Source organism: Malaclemys terrapin, chromosome 12 (assembly GCF_027887155.1).
Source record: "Malaclemys terrapin pileata isolate rMalTer1 chromosome 12, rMalTer1.hap1, whole genome shotgun sequence".
Taxonomy (NCBI): Eukaryota; Metazoa; Chordata; order Testudines; family Emydidae; genus Malaclemys; species Malaclemys terrapin.
In genome coordinates this window covers 17741511-17759729 of record NC_071516.1, presented here as the reverse complement: position 1 = coordinate 17759729, position 18219 = coordinate 17741511, and the positions used below count along the sequence as shown (strand labels likewise).

Genomic DNA, 18219 nt, shown 5'->3' with positions numbered 1-18219 from the left:
ATAAAATCCACCATTACACAATTTTTCCTGCATTCCCCAGAGATGTCTCGTGTATCCCTGGGGGTACATGTACCACACTTCGGGAACCCCTGACTTGTGCAATATAAAAACGTAATTCTACATAAGCAGTCTGCATTTTGAGAAGATTTAGGAGAATCATGTTGGCATTATAAACATTAAAATCACACAATACATTTCTTGCAGTAACAGCCCTCTGTGTAGCCATTACCTATCTACATACTTCTGTGCACATCCTTCAATGCAGTGCATTCAATGCAAATGTCTTGCAGTGGGGAGCTGTTTGGTTAGTACTGTTATAACAGTTTTGTTAATCCCTGCATTCAGTAGCCCAGGAAACCAAAAGCGTAACTTCAGCTACTGTGTTGACAAGGCTTTATTTAAGTTGTACTTAGTAATAAATAACCTTTCTGATTGTAGCAGAAGGCATATTATAAACACATAAGAGGTCCTAACAAATAATGTGAAATGGTGGTGTTGGCTCTAATAAAGAACTTGCACTTCTTGTTTGTAGGTGTTTACAGTGCAGCTGACTCTTGGGGACCAGCACTGGGAAGCTGAAGGAACTAGTATTAAAAAAGCTCAACATGCGGCAGCTGCCAAAGCTTTGGAAGGGACAAAATTTCCTAAACCTACAGCTCGCCCGTCTCGTAGTGAAGGAAAGAATCCAGGTATTTGCCAGGACAGGCTCTTTAAAAATGTGTATAGGATACCCACATCTGAACTTGGTATGTATAAGTTGCTTAAGCTTGTGCTTACTTGGTGATCTTGAAGTGACATTCTGTACAGTCAGTGGCAACTGTCAAAATACGTGAGACCTTCATCTTAATCTAAAGGTCACCTGTACGCAATGTGGAATTGTTCAAATGCCTCTGACCACCAGAGATTATTTTGAAGTGTAATTTGTTCCCTACATCTAGATGTGCAGTGTAGTAAGTTTAAAGAAACATCAGTTTCAATTTTACTGTTTGTATTTTGCCATCTAACACTTCAGTTAGAGTATCCTTGTAAAGATTGACTTGCCCATGGATAGATTATTTTTTTTACTGTAATAATTGAATTATGGTGAGGGTAGGTAATAAGACTTTTTGCTTGGGCAGGTAAATATTTGGTAATCCTGAAAGCCTGATTTTTTGTGGCTTCATAAAGTGTTTTTACTTAGTTTTGTTTCTACTGACATTTCTGTCAGGTACATTTTGAAGGATTTTATGAGGACTTCAAAATATAATGAAAATACATGCATAACATTTGTAGTACTGGATGTAAAATTATTGTAGTTGGCATTTCAGTTAAAAGGTTTCAAATTGCTAAGTCAGCATTTAAGTGGGACCTGTGTGTTGAAAATAAAAATGTTCTGATTTCACTAAGCTTCTGTAGTAAGAACTTTTTGTAATTGGTAAAGTGAAGCTGAATAATCTTTTTACTGCATGCTCTTGATTTAGTTTTATATTCTGTATCCAAGACTTTCCAGTCTGATTAATACATTTGTATAACATCTTGATACTTAACCAACAACATCAACGAAATTAGTAGAGATTTTAAAACCACAATACAAAAGATAAAAAACATTCAACCCTTCTCCTAAATCACACTTTTAAAACACTCTATAAAAAGCCCTGCGCGGATACAAAATTTATATCTGTGGCTATAAAGCAGATATCAGTGGAGCTGCAGTGCTGTATCAGGAACCACAGCGGCAACAGCAGCATGTCGGACCGTCCCTTGCAGGAGTTGGCGCCCAGCCCGGGCAGCTCTTCCGGCATGACTCCTCCGCCCCCAGCCCTGCCCGCTGGGGTGCGCACCAGGCTCACCAGCAGTTGTCCCTGGTCATGCTGGTGTGCACAAGTGCCTTGCATGCTCCCGGACAGGAGAGAGACACCGCTGCATGGAAGGGACTCCTGCCTGGGAACATGCGAGGCACTTGCAGACACCAGGATGACCAAGGACAGCTGCCAATGAGCCTGCTGGCTGCCTCAGTGGGCAGGACTTGAGATGGTACAGCCACACCGGAGCTGCCTGGCCTGGGCGCTGACTCCTGCAAGCGATGGCCCGACATGCTGCTGCTGTTGCCGCTGTGGTTCCTGGTACAGCACTGCAGCTCCGCAGATATCTGCATCTGTGGATATAAATTTTGTATCTGTGCAGGGCTCTACAAACTATAATGAAATGATAAAACTTATGAATAAGTTGTCATTTAGCCCATAAAGAAGATGAATTTCACACAGCTCTTTCCTTGTATTTGTCACTGCCTAAGCAAATAGGGCAACTGCTCATATAACCAACATGTTATCATTGCATAATAAATATTCTTCTTCGAGTGTTTGTATTTCACTGTGGGTACACTGGAGCCAGAGAATTTTGAAAGCAATGTCCAGTAATCCGCATATGCTTCCTTGCCCATCCCGTGCCTTTGACTGAAGAGATAAAGGGTGCAGTGGCCTCTGCCTCTACAGTTCCTTCTAACCTCGTACAGTCCAGGTCAGAACCTCCGGTGTCCAAAGCTTTGGTTTATCCTTAATCTGTGAATATGTATCTGTAAATCATTTTAGAAGTTAGAATTTAAAGTTTTATCTGAGAGTTTTAGCGTTTTATAGTTAGCCTCCCTGACATGGGGAGCCCTCCCAACCCCCATACCCTGTTTTGTGTACTGGACTATGTGCAAGACTCTGGCTTCAAAATTTGTGTTTCCTGACCACACTCCTCCTTGGTCAGCGATGACCACCAACGCTGCTTGTACTGCCTTGGGGAAACCCTCGTCGCAGCAAGGTGTAGTATCTGCCATTCATTTCCCAGTTGTACCCGGGAAGGCCCTCAATTTTGCCTTAAGAAGCACCTCATGGAGAGGGCACCGAGACAGCAATTGGACCATGCCAGCAAACCCACCAGACAGTCCCAGTTGAGCAGAGTACATGCCTCCTGCCACAAGGTCTGGCTCAGGAGCGAGGGAGTCTACCCCTACAGATCCGTCATCAGGGTCTGATTGGGAGAGCAGGGAGCATTCTCATAAGCATGAGACCAAATCCTTCTAAGTGGATTTGGAGGCAAAAAAGGATTCTGCCTAACCGAGAAAGTATCTAAGATCAGTCCAAGAGAAGTTAGGATGACCTAAGTCTCAGGGGCATGACCAGAAAGCCCACAAGTCCAAGGTTCCATTGGCACCAGATTGTCATTTGGCAGCAATGGTGCCTCCAGTATTGCCCAGCACAAACCTGGGGTGTGCTGGCACTGATGAAGAGTGATCGCTGAGACCCTTGAGTTGCCATGGTACCGACTTTGTCTTCCATGGCTGTGGCACAAACTGTCCCTACTGCAGCTCTGTTGGTGCGGGTGGACAGGATACCTCACTCCAGGAAAAGCCAAGTCCTGCGCTCCTCCTGAGGACATGTTTGCTCTCCCAGATCTGATGTCTCCTGCTCCATCAAGTTCCTCTTTCTCAAGAAAAATCCTAATTCCATTCATGAGCCAATTTTTGGGAGGAGTCTGTCTCCCATTCTATGTTTGGGTTATGATTTCCCTCCAGCAGCACCGTGGCTACTGCCATTGGATCTGGAATTGGCTTTCTCTTCCTCAAGAGATTCTGAACTGCATGATGAAATGCTATTTCATCCTCCAAGACGTCTTCCCAGACAGGAGGCCTAGACCAGCTTGGGATCAGCCCGCACCTCATGACCTGCCTTTGAGCCATTGTTAGCCTATGCCGTGGGGACCTCCGCAACCCTCATTCAATCTATCCTGTTAGCCGTAGTGGCGGCTGCAGAGTTGGTCCGTTCTGCTAAGGAGTCGTCTCATCCCTCCCCTCTGAGAGGGCAACCAGAGTTGCCTCCAGATCCAATTGAAGAGGAGGACTAGTTACATGCCTGATCTAGCAGTTCTGTTGGAATCAATGAGGGTGTGAACATTGTCCATTCTGGCTGTATGATAGTTTTGTGTTTACCCTGTGCACCCCATTCCTTACCTCTTTTCAGAAGCCTCTGTCATGAGAAGATTCTCAAACAAGAAGTAGAATCCATCTTAGAGTGAAGATTGATAAAGCAGGTTCCTCTTCAGTACCACGTTTTTACTGGACGTACTTCCTAGTACCCGAAAAGAAGAGCGATTGGAGACCCATTCTCAATCTTCGCCATCGCAACAGTTTTATTTGCAGACTCAAGAATTGCATGGTCACGTTGGCATCTATAATCCCATCCCTGGAAAAGAGAATGTGGCTTTCAGCTCTGGATATGAAGGATGACTGCTTTCACATAGACATCTACCCTGCTCAAACGTTTTCTCAGATTCATGGTGGACTTCAACCACTTTAATATGAAGTACTCCCTTTTGGCATTGCTTCTGCCCCCAGGGTCTTTATCAAAGTATTCTCTGTAGTGGCAGCCTATATCACAAAGCCTATATGCCAAGAAGCCTGTGCATTGACTTTGGCAATGCTGCAATTCCTCTCCTTATTGGGACTCAGTGTAAACTTTGAAAAGTCCATCACCCCAGTGCAAACTTTAGGCTTTATCAGTGCATCCTTAAATTCGATCGTGGCAAGGGCTTACCTGCCAATGGACAGGTTTCAGATTTCAAATGATCTGAGACCAGCTCATAAGCATGAGCACTTGTCAAGATTTCTCATTCCTTGGTCACATGACTTAATGTGCTTAGATCATGCTGTTTGCCACACTCTACGTTCGTTGCCTGCAGGCTTCAAACAGTGTACTCATCAAACCACCAATCTCAGAGCCATAGTGACTGTTCCCACCAAAATATCATCCCTGCTGTAGTGGAAGAATCCCCTTCAGGTATGTGTGGGTATTTCCTTTCTTGCCTCCCAATTAGACAAGGGCGATCCTTACAAATGCCTCCCTGTTGAGGTGAGGAGTTCACATGGACAACCATACAGTACAGAGCACCTGGACATTGCGAGAGTCTAGGATGCACATCAGTGTTCTGGAATTGTGAGCAGTTTGAAAGACTTGCAAAGCCTTTCTCCCATTCATTCAAGGTCACCATGCTCTCAGTGTAGGACAACATCATGACTGTCTTGCATCAACAAATGGGAGGAGCAAAATCCTGTCCACCAGCATGTAGAACTGATTAGTTTGTGGAACTGGTGCATCAGCAGTCAGATCACCCTGTGGGCAGTCTACCCCCTGGGAAATCAGAACATGCTAGAGGACTCTTTCAGCAGACATTTTGCTGTTGGCCACAAATTGGTGCTACACAACAGTGTGGTGAACCATATTTTTGCTCCTGTCCGCCTACCAAATGAACAGGAAATACGAGATATACTGCTCCAGAAGCCTAGGTTGCCACTCACAGGGCGACACTCTGCTTCTTCCAAGGTCAGACCATCTGAACTATGCCTTCCCTCCACTACCACTCCTACCTCTGGTCTTACAGGAGATTTGGTAGGACAGGGCATGAGTCATCCTGGGGGGAGGGGAGGGGTAGCTCAGTGGTTTGAACATTGTCCTGCTAAACCCAGGGTTGTGAGCTCAATTCTTGAGGGGGGCCATTTAGGGACCAGCAGGGGACAAAAAAAACTGACAGGGACAGTACTTGGTCCTGCTGGTGAAGGCAGGGGACTGGACTCAATGACCTTTCAAGGTCCCTTCCAGTTCTATGAGATAGGCAAATATTCATATATTATATTATTATTCTCAATGCCCCCAACTGGCCCAGATGGTTTTGGTTTATGAGCCTCCTGTGCATGTCATCTTGAGCGCTGATCATTATTATGACATTTTCCAATCTCCTGACCCAAGGAAACAGCAAGAGCAAGCATCCCAACCCCTGTCCACTTCACCTCAGGGTGTAGTGTTTGGATGGGCATCATCTGTAGAATGATCATGTTCTGGAGAAGTACAGAGCATCTTTTCTGGTAGTAGAAAGGAGTTCACTAGAAAATGTCATCTAGCCAAGTGGAGGTGTTTTTCTGTGTGGGCACACTGACAATGTCTACCCTCAGAAGCAGTGGCTATTCCTCTTATGTTCGATTATATTCTTTCCTTAAAGACACCAGACTTGTCTATTAGCTCCTGATGGGTCCACTTGGCAGCAGTCAGTGCATACTATCCACCTTCACAGTGTTACTCTATTATCATGCATCCACTGACTAGCAAACTCTGGAAAAGCATAGTTAGAGTGTGTGTGTGTGTGTGTGTGTGTGTGTGTGTGTGTGTGTTAAAAAAAAAATAGCTTACTTAATCAGATTTAAAACTTGTTCTTTCGTTACTCAAGCCATTAGTTTCTTGTTTCCATGTCCTATCCATGAAAGTTGCATTCCTGGTAGCCATCACCTGACCCAAGAGGGTTGGTGAACTTGGAGCACTGATGGTGGAGCTCCTTATGCTATATTCCATAGGGACAAAGTTTCATTACCCTTTATGTCCTAAATTAATCCCCAAAGTAGCTTCAGAGTTTCACCTGAACCAGTCAATTCACTTACTTGTATTCTTTCCAAAACTTCATGCATCCTTAGAAGAAAGGAGTCTCCATTCCCTTTGCATTTGGTGAGCCTTGGCCTGCAAAGGACAAAAACAATCAGTCTCCCAGACTATTTGTCACCATAGTGGAAAGAGTTCAGGGTCAGGCTATAGCCTCTCAAAAAATCTCTCAATGGATCTCAGATTGTATTTTGCTCTGTCAGGTGTCTAATTTCTCTCTCCCTCCCTCCATGGGGTAAGGGTTCATTGCACAAGGGTGCAAGTGACATCTGTGGCATCACTTCAGGAAGTGCCTCTACTTGATACCTGTAAAGCAGTTACGTGGAGTTCTAGCCACACATTTGTGAAACATTGTGCTTTGGTTCAGGACTCCTCTGATGCATCCTTCAAAATAGTGCTCCTTTGTTTGGCTCTGCCATCTGCATCTTTAACCGTCCTCTTGAGTACTGCATGTCAATCGCCCACAGTGGAATACACGTAGGGACCAGCACTCGAAGAGAAATTACCTTGTAGTAATTTGAGGTTCTTTGATGTGTAGTCCCTGTTTGTATTCTGCTACCTCCTCTGCTTTGGATCATCTTTTTATTCGCAATGGAGAATGAACTGGCGAGGAGATAATTGTCTTGACCTTTTATCTCCTTGGTTGGAGGCATAAGGTGAACAAGAGTGCATGTGCGGACAAAGGGATGCTGCTTTCAAAATTCTCTGGCTCCAGACACATGGAGTGCATACATTTGCACATTGGAATAGAGATAGACCACACATCTGGAAGAACCTCCTGTTAGTATAAGGTGACTATCTTTGTCTTCTAGTTTTGGCCCAAACGCTTTGTTTCATTGGGTCCAAAATTAGAGAGCCATTTATTTCTTAAATGACCATAAAAGTTGCAAGATAATGTAGCAAATCTTCGACTTGGTCGGACCCACCTGGAGGCAAACAGTTGTGCCTCTTAATGCTATTATACGTCCCTTCCAAATAAACCAACTGCATTGTTTGGAAATGGAGAACTGTAAAGGCTCTCCTTAGCTTATTCATAATTTCCAAATATTTCTTTCCAGTCAAATGCCAAAGGTAAAATTATACAGCTGTTTGTTAATATAAAAAGGTACCTCATGGGAAAGAAACCTGCATTTTTTGTGTGGTTTCCCATACTGTTTGGGAAAACATAAAGGAAATATCCTAACAATTTATCAGAACCTAGAAAGCTCAATTGATTGCAACAAGACTTGCCAGTCCAATAGCGGTACTAGATTGCTCTGGTATCCATTTATGTATGTGGTAAACTTTTTTTGTACTTGCTTTCACTTATATTCATATTCACAAATTCCTACTGATTATTGTGATGTGTGCACCAAGAATCTAGTCCCAACCTGTCCTGGTTTGAGAGTTTACCTGATTTTACTCTGCCTTGACACTTAGACAGCTATATTCTATATTTCTATTTATCTAGATAGTGTAACCCCCACAGTGGAGCTAAATGCTCTTTGCATGAAGCTGGGAAAGAAACCTATGTACAAACCTATTGACCCTTACACAGGGATGAGATCTACCTACAACTATAATATGAGAGGTGGTGCTTATCCTCCACGGTATGTATTACAGTTTTTCAGTTTTGTAATCAGTCCCATACTCTTTGAGTTCCTTTCTTTAATGTGCATGTATTGCTGCTGCAACTTTTTAAATAATATCTCTGAAAATAAAACATGCCTTAAAGGGACACTCAACTTTAGCCAGTATATTATTCAGGAACTCTCCTGCCCCAAGTACCTCTGCAAGTTTGTTTTTTACAATCATGTTTTCTTTAAATTTTTCTCTTTACTGTGTGGAAAAAATCCAGGGGGGGAGGAGAGGAGCTAAACAGTGAAATTGTGCAGTTGAGAACATATTTATTGTTTCACTAAATAAACTGAAAAAATTTCCTCTAAGTTATAATGTTAGATATGAGGAAAAATAGGGAAAACATTTTTAGACATGTTTTATTCTGAAGCTGGCAGTATGTCTTTAAGTATTAACTTTGGTCTAAAATACTTGAGTATAAAAATCCATTGTTCCTTGCTTAGTAATTTGTCAAGTCTATAAAAACTTAATTTACTATGCTATCATTCTGTGCTTCAAAAGTATTAGAAATGTGTTTAACTTTTCCTTGTCTTACAGTGTAGATTTTGTAAGTTTTACAAATGTAATGTAAGTCCTACATTAAAGTTGTTCAGAGTTAACAGTTAATGTATTCAAATTGGCTCTCTACTATAGGAGTTTATTGTTGAGCTTCGATTGCTGAGAGACTCATTAATATATAATGTTTAACCCTAAATGTTGACTTTGTAGCTTACCAGCAATTTTTAATCAGGCAAACTTGACTTTCTAATTTTAGGTACTTTTACCCATTTCCTGTTGGACCCTTACTTTATCAAGTTGAGCTCTCTATTGGAGGACAGCAGTTTCATGGGAAAGGAAGAACAAGACAGGCTGCTAAGCATGATGCAGCTGCTAAAGCACTGAAAATTCTGCAAAATGAGCCCCTGCCTGAGAAACCAGAGGTAGGAATTAACCTGAAAATGTCTGAAGTTAATTAAGGTACCTTATAAGTTGAAATGCAGTTTTAAATATTCTTTGCTAGTTTAAAAAGAAACTGCACTTCTTGGAAGACTTAATTTTAATGGCTTAACACTTGTTGTATCTAATGGAACCACTTTTAGGACAAATAGAACTATATCTATGCAATCAGGGTTTCCCTGTATGAGGTCATATTCATTGCTTTGTGCTGTCATAATTCCTGTACCATTGTCACCAGAAGATTGATCTCTGATGGGTGATAGGCAGCAGGAACAGATAAACTGCTAATATTTAACTGACAGTGTGCTTGTTGCTGTACAAACTTATGGAGAGAGCTCTCTCACAAGCAACTTGCCGCTTAGTTCAGACACCTTTAGTACATAGTGTCAGTATGAGTTTGACATGATGTAGGAATTTTGCCAGGAGTGTGGATATACACTGTAGAAGTTTGAAAAGGTTTAGAAGAATGGGAGGTTGTTGGGAGATTAAGGAATTGGATGGAAGATGCATGAAGAGGTGCGGGTGTGTTGCTGGGGGGTGCATTTCTAGTTATGCCTTGGGGAAATTGTGTATCTGTCTTAAATGTTTATGCTTAAACTTATATATAAAGTACCCAGAGCAACAGTGTATGCTTAATATATATTTTAAAAAGAACTTAAGTGCAGGGCTTCAAAGGTGAGGAAGAAATGCATCATCCAAATTGAGTTAAAGGAGAATCCAGAATGGTTTGAACTGAATGACATGACTGGAGATAAGAGAGATTTAAGCTATGTTTTCTGTATGGACTGGAAGCAAGAAGCTAGGGGCCGGAATGAATTAGCTTGCAGTATACAAGGCCACAGATGACAACACATTGGTTCGGTTTTTAGTACTAGACTTAGAGAACTATCAATTTACCTGCAAATGTCTGCCTTAATAGATAGCAAACACTAAGGCGGAATTGTTTCTGTACATTTTTCATTAATTTTGTTTTTCACTATACTGTTCATGAAGTGTCAACTGTTCTTTACATTCTTCATATGTATTTAATCATTTGAACATATTTAGACTACAAACCATAACATAGTTACCAATGAAATAAGTTATGGGGTATTTCTTGGCTTGTCCTCCCTTGGCAGTTCAAAATAGGAGAAAAGTTAGTCCAATAAAGAAAAATCTGGTCCTCTTAACAAGGAAAAGTTTGTAAAGTTTCAAAATTATGAGAAAGGAATGCTTCAATGCATCTGAAACTAGAGGTTAAAACTATTCTGCTAATTGATACTTTGAAACTAAAAGGGGAAGTCACTGAAACAGCATCTGTAGAGGTGGCACTGGTGAGCTAATTATTACACTTACGGGGTTTGAAGTTGACCGCATTGCACTATTGTAGGGTCATGGGTTAAGACCTGAAATGGTCATTCTATGTCCTTTCCTTTCCGTTCTGTCACACCTGGTAGACTCAAAATGAGTGAATCTGAAATCAGAAAAGTGTTAAAACTTGATGTAAAATCCTTTTGACTACTGCTGTCGATCTGAAATGCCAAATGTCTTGACTACATCTTCTCCTGGGGTGCACTCCAAGAGATGAACAGCATTAGTACTGATACTACCTAAACAGTTGTCAGATGCTACGGCACACAGTACGTTTCTCAATTCTCTACCAGTTATGCCATTGTGTAGACCAGGCTTTGTGAACATAGAGTACATACCCGCATATCTGTATGTAGTTTGGACTTTGAAGGCTGGAAGCCAGCATGATGTACGTAGTACTGAGAAAACCAAAAATATTGGATGTTTTTATTATGAGAATTATGTTGAGATTTACACATCCCTCTGGAGTGTTTGTAACTCAAACACTAAGTATTAGTGAATGAGAGAGAGAAAGTAAAACTGACTGAAAACAAGTGAAAATGGTAAGTATTTTATTGTTTACTCCTATTTCGCTTGGGTTGGGAGCTAGGACCATAAATGGTGAGTAGAAAACTAGATTTCTAAATGCTTAGTGTCTTAATCTAAGATGGTTGTAACTCAAGTGAGGAAACTTTTTTTTAATTAGAACTATTTTTAACCTGACAAGGCCTCTTCAGAGTATATTTATTTTCCAATTTAAAAAAACTAACCCATTTTCCATATAGTGTTATGGACGGAAGTGATTTGTAAATTGACACTATTCCTCTCCACCGTGGTCCCTTCCACATCAATGCATGACAGCGCAAGCCCTAGAGTTTTAGTCATTGTTATTCTGCCTGTCAAATTCACCTTTGTACCTTGTGTGGAACATGAGTGCAGTAAGGCCATAACAAACTTTTGAAACAGTAATTTGTGATGTGCTCAAGATAGCATTGCTCTGCTAGTGGAAGGTGCATGATCTTAGACTCAGTCATTTGATTTTTAGACATTTTGTAAGTGATGCATTGTACTAATTTCTTATGTTTCTCCTGTTAGAAACATCTGGAGAGCAAATGATTAAACAGAAAAACGTGGAGAACATGTTACTACCCCAGAAACTAATTAACCGTCACTCATGAGAGTCCCACACGTAGAATTCAAATTTCTCCTGCCTTTCTCTCATCTGATAGTCTTACAGATGTTAGATCAGTTTATGAGACTACAGTGTTTCACATGTCTACTTCAATTTGGGCGCCAGTTCATTTAACACTTAACACTTCTACAAATAGTTTTGTTGCTTATTGGCCTTTGTGGTGTATTTTTTTTTCCTTCCTTCAGTGAGCACTTGTGAATCTTATCAGGCTTTTACATAAAGCATGTTTTTCATTAAACAAGATTCTTAAGCTTAAGTGTTGATACTATATCTGGTGTATTGTACATTCTCATGAAAAGTGACAGTAAAGGTTAGACAACTTAAAAATGTATGGGTTCAATAAACTGGTTTGCTAACAATTCAATTAGTGGGATCTTTATTTAAATGATTATGCTTCTTTTAGGTTAATGGAAAAGAATCAGATGATGAAAATCTCAATAAATCTGAAATAAGTCAAGTGTTTGAGATTGCACTTAAAAGGAACTTGCCTGTGAATTTTGAGGTATGTTTATTTTACAAGCTCTAGAGTTATTCTTTAGAATATTAGAATATTAATTTAGGATACTAAGCTAAAATTACATAAAGTGGCTCTGTTTTAGACAAATACAACAGACCTTTAAAGCTTCATGTTAGTTCTGAATATGCTTTTATCTTGAGTTTCAAACTGATCATCCCAGATCTATATAATTTAAACAAATTCTGCCACCCCAGAATTGGCACCCTATGCTAATTACATCACATGTGAGCAGTTCTGTTGTGGGAGAGGCCCTATATCATGCTTTTTGAAAATGAATCCTGAAAGGGTCTTGCACTAAACTTTTTTTAAAATCACATCTATAGTTAGAACAATAAAAGCAGAGTTAAGAAGGGAAAGAGTTTAAAGTGTCCCTTTAAAGGCAAGTTACAGAAGCATTTGCTTATTTGTCCACTGATGTGAATGGCAAACAAGGTGTGGGTTCCCATTACATATTACCCTAATCCTCAAGAATCATCATGGGTTTACTGTTACTTAAAATTGCCCTCCTGGCTTCAAGAACTGCAGAATCTTTGGCCTCATATGCATAAACTGTCCTGCCGCTTCTCACTGTCTTGGTTACCTCCTTGTCCATCTCTCTCGCAACTATTTATCTTAAATGAATGAATACCTGCCAGAGGAACATCTTGTTGCACTAAAACTTTAATGTATCATATTGCTGTGATATGCAGAAGACCTAGTGATTCTTCATACAAACACCTGAGTTCTTATGAAATAAAATACAATTGCATATCACTGAATTGCTTTTAATCTATTTTGTGAAACACTAGATTAATGACAGATTTGTTAAATTTTCAATCCTCTGCTTGTCACACACTTGAGTTTAAATTTTTATTTATTTTTTAACTCTTTACTGTCAATTAATATATGGGCATTTGGTGTCTTTAAATCGTGAGTGGAAATAGAGAATGTCTGTTCAAAGACTTAAGTTGTAGACAACAGTATCTCACATTTCTGCAATATGCTCTGTTTCTTTGAACTAAAATCACAGTAGACTCTAGACCCTAAAGAATTACTTTACTGATCAAATTATTGTAATATGAACCATTTAATGGGGTGATGTTAGTTGGGTCGAAATATACACCAAAAAAAGGAACACCCATGTTTCCTGTTGAAAGGTAAAAACAGTAAATTAAATATGATGTGAATGATGTCTGCAGCATGTAAAGTCTACTTACAGTTTGCTGTACATAAACTTTTTCAGATATAAATATTTTAGCAAATTATGGATGGGTGGGTAATATCCATTATACTTAGTGATAATGCATTTAAACAGCCACTACCTGGATTGTTTCAGGAATGCTATTCCATGTGAGTGCATTTGAGAGTTTTTGTGAGTGAAGTTTGCTATAACCAGTGTGCCCTACCATTTTTAATAAGTGTTTATCACGCTTTCACTCAGTTTTTCCCTCTGAAACAGGTGACAAAGGAAAGTGGTCCTCCCCATATGAAGAGCTTTGTAACCAAGGTGTTTGTTGGAGAATTTATGGGTGAAGGTGAAGGAAAGAGCAAGAAGATCTCAAAGAAAAATGCTGCAATAGCGGTCCTAGAGGAACTGAAAAAACTGCCACCCCTTCCTATGGTTGAGAAAATGAAGCCACGAATCAAAAAGAAAACAAAATCAATAGTGAAGGTAAAAAAATACTTTATGGTGGACCCAAATTTAACTATTGTAAAATGTCATAGGGTGAGGGACATTCCCAAGCTGATTATAAATCACCTTTTCAAATGCTGCACCTAAACCAGCAGTCCCAAGCTGCAACTGAGATGTTAGTTAACCTGCATCCACTGTTAATAGAGCTCTGGCCTCAGTGTTGCACTAACGAGGAATTGTTAGATTTGAGAGCAATGAGAAAACACATGGACGAATGTTTACCCTATAAACTACTAGTTTTATCTTACTTTCAAGCTTCTAAGGCCATTGCAGTTTGTCGATTAGTTTTAGTGGTGCCACCTCCGTCAGAGACTGCACTTTCAGCACTAGTCTCTTAACATTCAAAATAAGCTGAACTTGTGACGCTTTCTGGTGGCAGGTTATCGAAGAACTAAGTTGGCTACTTCCGTTTGGCTATTGGTATTGCTCTTTGTAGTGTTTCATAAAGCAGGTTTTGGTGTTTTTTTAGAGAAGCTGAAGCCTAGAGTTGAATGAATGAATTGGCACACTACATTTGGGATTACTGTACTCAAATATTCACAAGTGTCAGCTTATTTCTTCAACGTTATTTCCACCTTAGCTGCAAACAAGCCCAGAATATGGCCAAGGAATGAATCCCATTAGCAGACTTGCTCAGATACAGCAGGCCAAAAAAGAGAAGGAGCCAGAGTACATGCTCATCACAGAACGTGGTCTTCCAAGGCGCAGGGAGTTTGTTATGCAGGTTTGTATATTGATTTCAGATCTCTGGTTGCCTGGCTTTGATTTTTTTTTTTTTTTTTTTTTTTAAAGCTTAGGGTTACCAGACTTTACAACAATGATAAATGTAGTTAGCAGGATTGCACCCTTCATTCCACTGAACTCATTAGGAAGTATTTCCTCTGACTCCACTGGAGCAGAATAAAGACTCAAGACAGCAAATCTCTCCTATCTTGAGTTCTGTTAAAAAGCTGGATAGGTTGCTGGAAGACTCTCTCATAACTACATCCTGCTCTAGTTTTCTTTTTTAGAAAAAATAAAACTAACATGAATAGCAAAGTGTTGCCGAATATGATAGGTGCTTCATACATCCAAAATGTGGGCTTCATACAAATATAGCTCTGAGAATCCCTTGGCTTTTTTCACTAGTTTCCTTCTCCCATTAAAAGTGCTGTGGTCCAAAATCTCACTCTGCATTTCAAATTCCAGTAATTTGGTAGCATTTGTGATAGTAGGTATTCTACTGATTTGTGGTTGATTAACTACCATCCCTTGGTAGTTAAAGTGCTTAAATGCTTTCCAGCCCTCTCTTTTATGCTGAGCAAGGCTGAAAACTACAACTGTGTAGAAGGATGTGAATTCTTACTGCACTTGCATTGCACCAAGAAAGCTGCATAATTCTGAACCAATTACTTTAACTTGGTGACTTGTTGAATATAAATTTCCTGGCTTGACAGAGCATTTAAGCCAGTGCCAAAGTGAGATCATGAAATACAGCTGATTATTCTATTTGTATGCGGCTTTATGCTGTGGGGCTCATGATCAATTATATCAAAAGGCAAACTTGGTTAGGACAATAAATCAATTCAACTGATTCTTTGATCACTCAGACCATATTTGAGACAAATGGGCCACTAATGAGCATACACTGGTTTTACTTTTATAAGGATTTATTTGCTTTTTCTTTGTCCCTGTCTCTTCCAGGTGAAAGTTGGCATGCACACAGCTGAAGGAATGGGTACGAACAAGAAAGTGGCTAAACGCAATGCGGCTGAAAACATGCTGGAGCTTTTAGGTTTCAAAGTCCCCCAACCTCAACCCCCAAAGCCAGCACTAAAGACAGAAGAGAAGGTAACACATTTTTAAATTACTACCACTTGGTATTTCAGCAAATGTTGAGTGAAATGATGACTGGCGGGGGCAAGAGTATATCAAGTTCATACTTCCCACTGCAGCTCACTTGGCAAGAGGCAGCAATGATCCAGCTACAATGCATTGAGTGAAAGGGAGTGCCAGTTAGTACTGCCTGTTGGTATCAAAGCCCCAGTGAGTTTCTGAACAAGGGTATAATCCATGGCCTTATGCATTAGCCACAGGTGCAGAGTAGTGTTGGGGTACATATAATACAGACCTTCCTGGGTCTTGACAGTACTAGATCTGCTCCTGACTTATGCAAGCATAATGTTGGCGGAGGACCGTCTCTTCACAGAATGGGTCAGAACCTGTGATATTTAAAATCATTGGTCTGAGGACCTAGGCTTCAGCAGGCTTATATGAGACCTCATGATAACATTATTTTTATGTAGCTTAATAGTGGATACTGTGGGGTATTTAAAACAATTGAACAGGTTTTCCCTTGGTTGATACCTTAGCATACTTCACAATGAGGCTTGAAATTAACAAGATATTGTTTTTCTCCCTTTGTACTCCAGTGTCATCTATGCCATCACTGCTCTAGGAACAGTGATAACTAAGGTTAAGATTTTGTCATGGTTATTTTTAGTAAAGTCACAGGCAATAAACAAAAATTCATAGAAGCCGTGACCTGTCTGTGACTTTTGCTGCTGCGACTCTATGGTTTCCCCGGCCTCCGTGGTGGCTGGGAGCTGCAGGTTCTCTTTTTTTCCCCCCCCCACTCCCCGCAAGGCTGTCCCCGGTCACTGGAACCCTGAGGAGGGCACCCTGGGGAGGCTGTCGCCTGTTACTGGAACCCTGCTGGGGCCCCACTGGCTGCCAGCTCCAGTCCCGCAACTCCAGCGGCTGAAGCAAAAAATGTCACGGAGGCCTCTGGAAGTCATGGATTTAATAAATGTGACATAAATGTAGCCTTAGTGATAACTAGTGTTCATTTAACTGGCTATACTTCAGTAAGCTGTTTGCATGAAGGCCCTACACAAACAATTTTGGCATTTGATTTCTTGGGTGGGAGTGGTGAACTCTTCCAAGGTTTGTAAAATAGACAGGGTCAAAACTTGGCTTAATTTGAAACCATGAATTAATGGATAGATTTTTAACACACCCTTTCAGTTTACAATTGATACGGTACCATAATATTTCCTTTTGAGAAGGCACAGTAATCTCGGGCAACTCCTATGGCTGTGCAGTCAGCTTTAAAGATTCAGACTGAACTTTATTATCTTCAGTCTAGGTTCACTTTAGTCCACTCAGTTTAACAGTACCAACCAAGAGTGTCTAGTTCTGAGCTACAATGCTTTTCAGTGGTACTTACTCATAGACTAAATGTAGTCTTGCCTATCTAGTGTGTGTACGATTCACTTAATTTATTTTGTTCTTGCATGGTTATGTAAAGATTAAGTTCTGGGTATACAACTGGAATCCTTTTCTAAAGTTTTGTGACAATTGAATCACTTCGATCTTGAAATCTTTAAGGAAAAGTTATTGGTGTTTGGGTTTTTTTAGACGCCAGTAAAGAAACCAGGTGATGGGAGAAAAGTAACCTTCTTTGAACCAGGCACTGAAGAAACTTCAGCTAGTAAGTGAAATTACTGAAATTAATTTGGCCCTTTATTTTATTATGGGTGTATGTTCGCAAGACAAGTTTGTTTCTTGATTTGATTGCTGCACTTAGCCTGCTGTTTGTATGGAGTACCAGATGAGCTTTCTTTAAGGAGCTGCCTTATTGCAGATGGTTCTGGTTCTGCTAGTGAGGTCTCAGATGAATGAGCATGGATTTGTGTGAATTAGTCCTTAAAGTTTATTAATAGAGGGGGCTTGATTCTGCCCCAAGTTGCACCCATCTTCCAGCTATGAAACCTCATTTGCTTCCAAGATCATTTTCCTGGCTTGTGCTCTGACTTTGTCACCCCTTCCCTCCTCCATTTCTAGTGTTCATCCTGTAGTCCTGCCCTACCTAATTTATCTATTCTACCAGGATGCTGACCCCTGCCTTTAATTTGCCACTGTACCCACCCTTCAAATACACCCCCTCACATTCTTCCATGGCACTCTGTATTGGCCTCTGTCAGGGGATAGAGGGACAGAACTCCTGCAAAAAATCACTACCTTATCCTCTTTGAAATCTCTTCTTAAATCTAACTTCTGCCAAATAACTATTGGTTGACAATGGTTAGGCAGGTGGTGAGCTGTAACTTCTGCTTATTGTATGACATGCTTGCTTACAAACCTCATGTTCCTCCTCATGTGTTCTCCTCAACCTGCTGTGTCTTGTCATAACCTAGACTGTAAGCTGTCTTGGTCCAGGATTCTTTTTACTGCCTGTACAGTGCTTAGCACAAAGAAGTCTGGTCATTGTGTGGTTCCCTATGCTGCTACTGTGATTCAAGTAACGTAGTAAAATAAGAGACCCTGATGTCAAAGGCCACCTGGAGTCTAGCTGCAGCAATGCAGGATAGCTCCACTGGAGAGGCTGTGATCAGGGCACTTAGGGATAAAGGGACACCTTTGGCAGAAACAGCCATTGCATTGAATAATTCATTCAACACAGCATTGCAAATACTACCTGAGGTGCAGTTGCACCCTTCTGAAACAGTGGAGATGAATCAAGCCCAGT

General features: G+C 40.6%; 1 protein-coding gene across 5 annotated transcripts in view; it reads left to right on the top strand.

Moving 5' to 3' along the window:
• Nucleotides 1-18219, top strand: part of STAU1 (staufen double-stranded RNA binding protein 1) — a 47122-nt gene that overhangs the window by 22149 nt on the left and 6754 nt on the right. The window contains exons 5-12 of one of the 5 annotated variants that reach the window (XM_054044944.1): nt 533-689; nt 7897-8035; nt 8818-8983; nt 11924-12022; nt 13476-13688; nt 14290-14433; nt 15393-15539; nt 17109-17181. In XM_054044944.1, coding sequence (XP_053900919.1) covers nt 533-689; nt 7897-8035; nt 8818-8983; nt 11924-12022; nt 13476-13688; nt 14290-14433; nt 15393-15539; nt 17109-17181 — 1138 coding nt within the window. Of the gene's footprint in view, nt 1-532; nt 747-7896; nt 8036-8817; nt 8984-11923; nt 12023-13457; nt 13689-14289; nt 14434-15392; nt 15540-17108; nt 17182-18219 lie in introns of all 5 variants that reach the window. The other 4 variants (XM_054044943.1, XM_054044942.1, XM_054044941.1 and 1 more) reach the window with 4 other exon arrangements.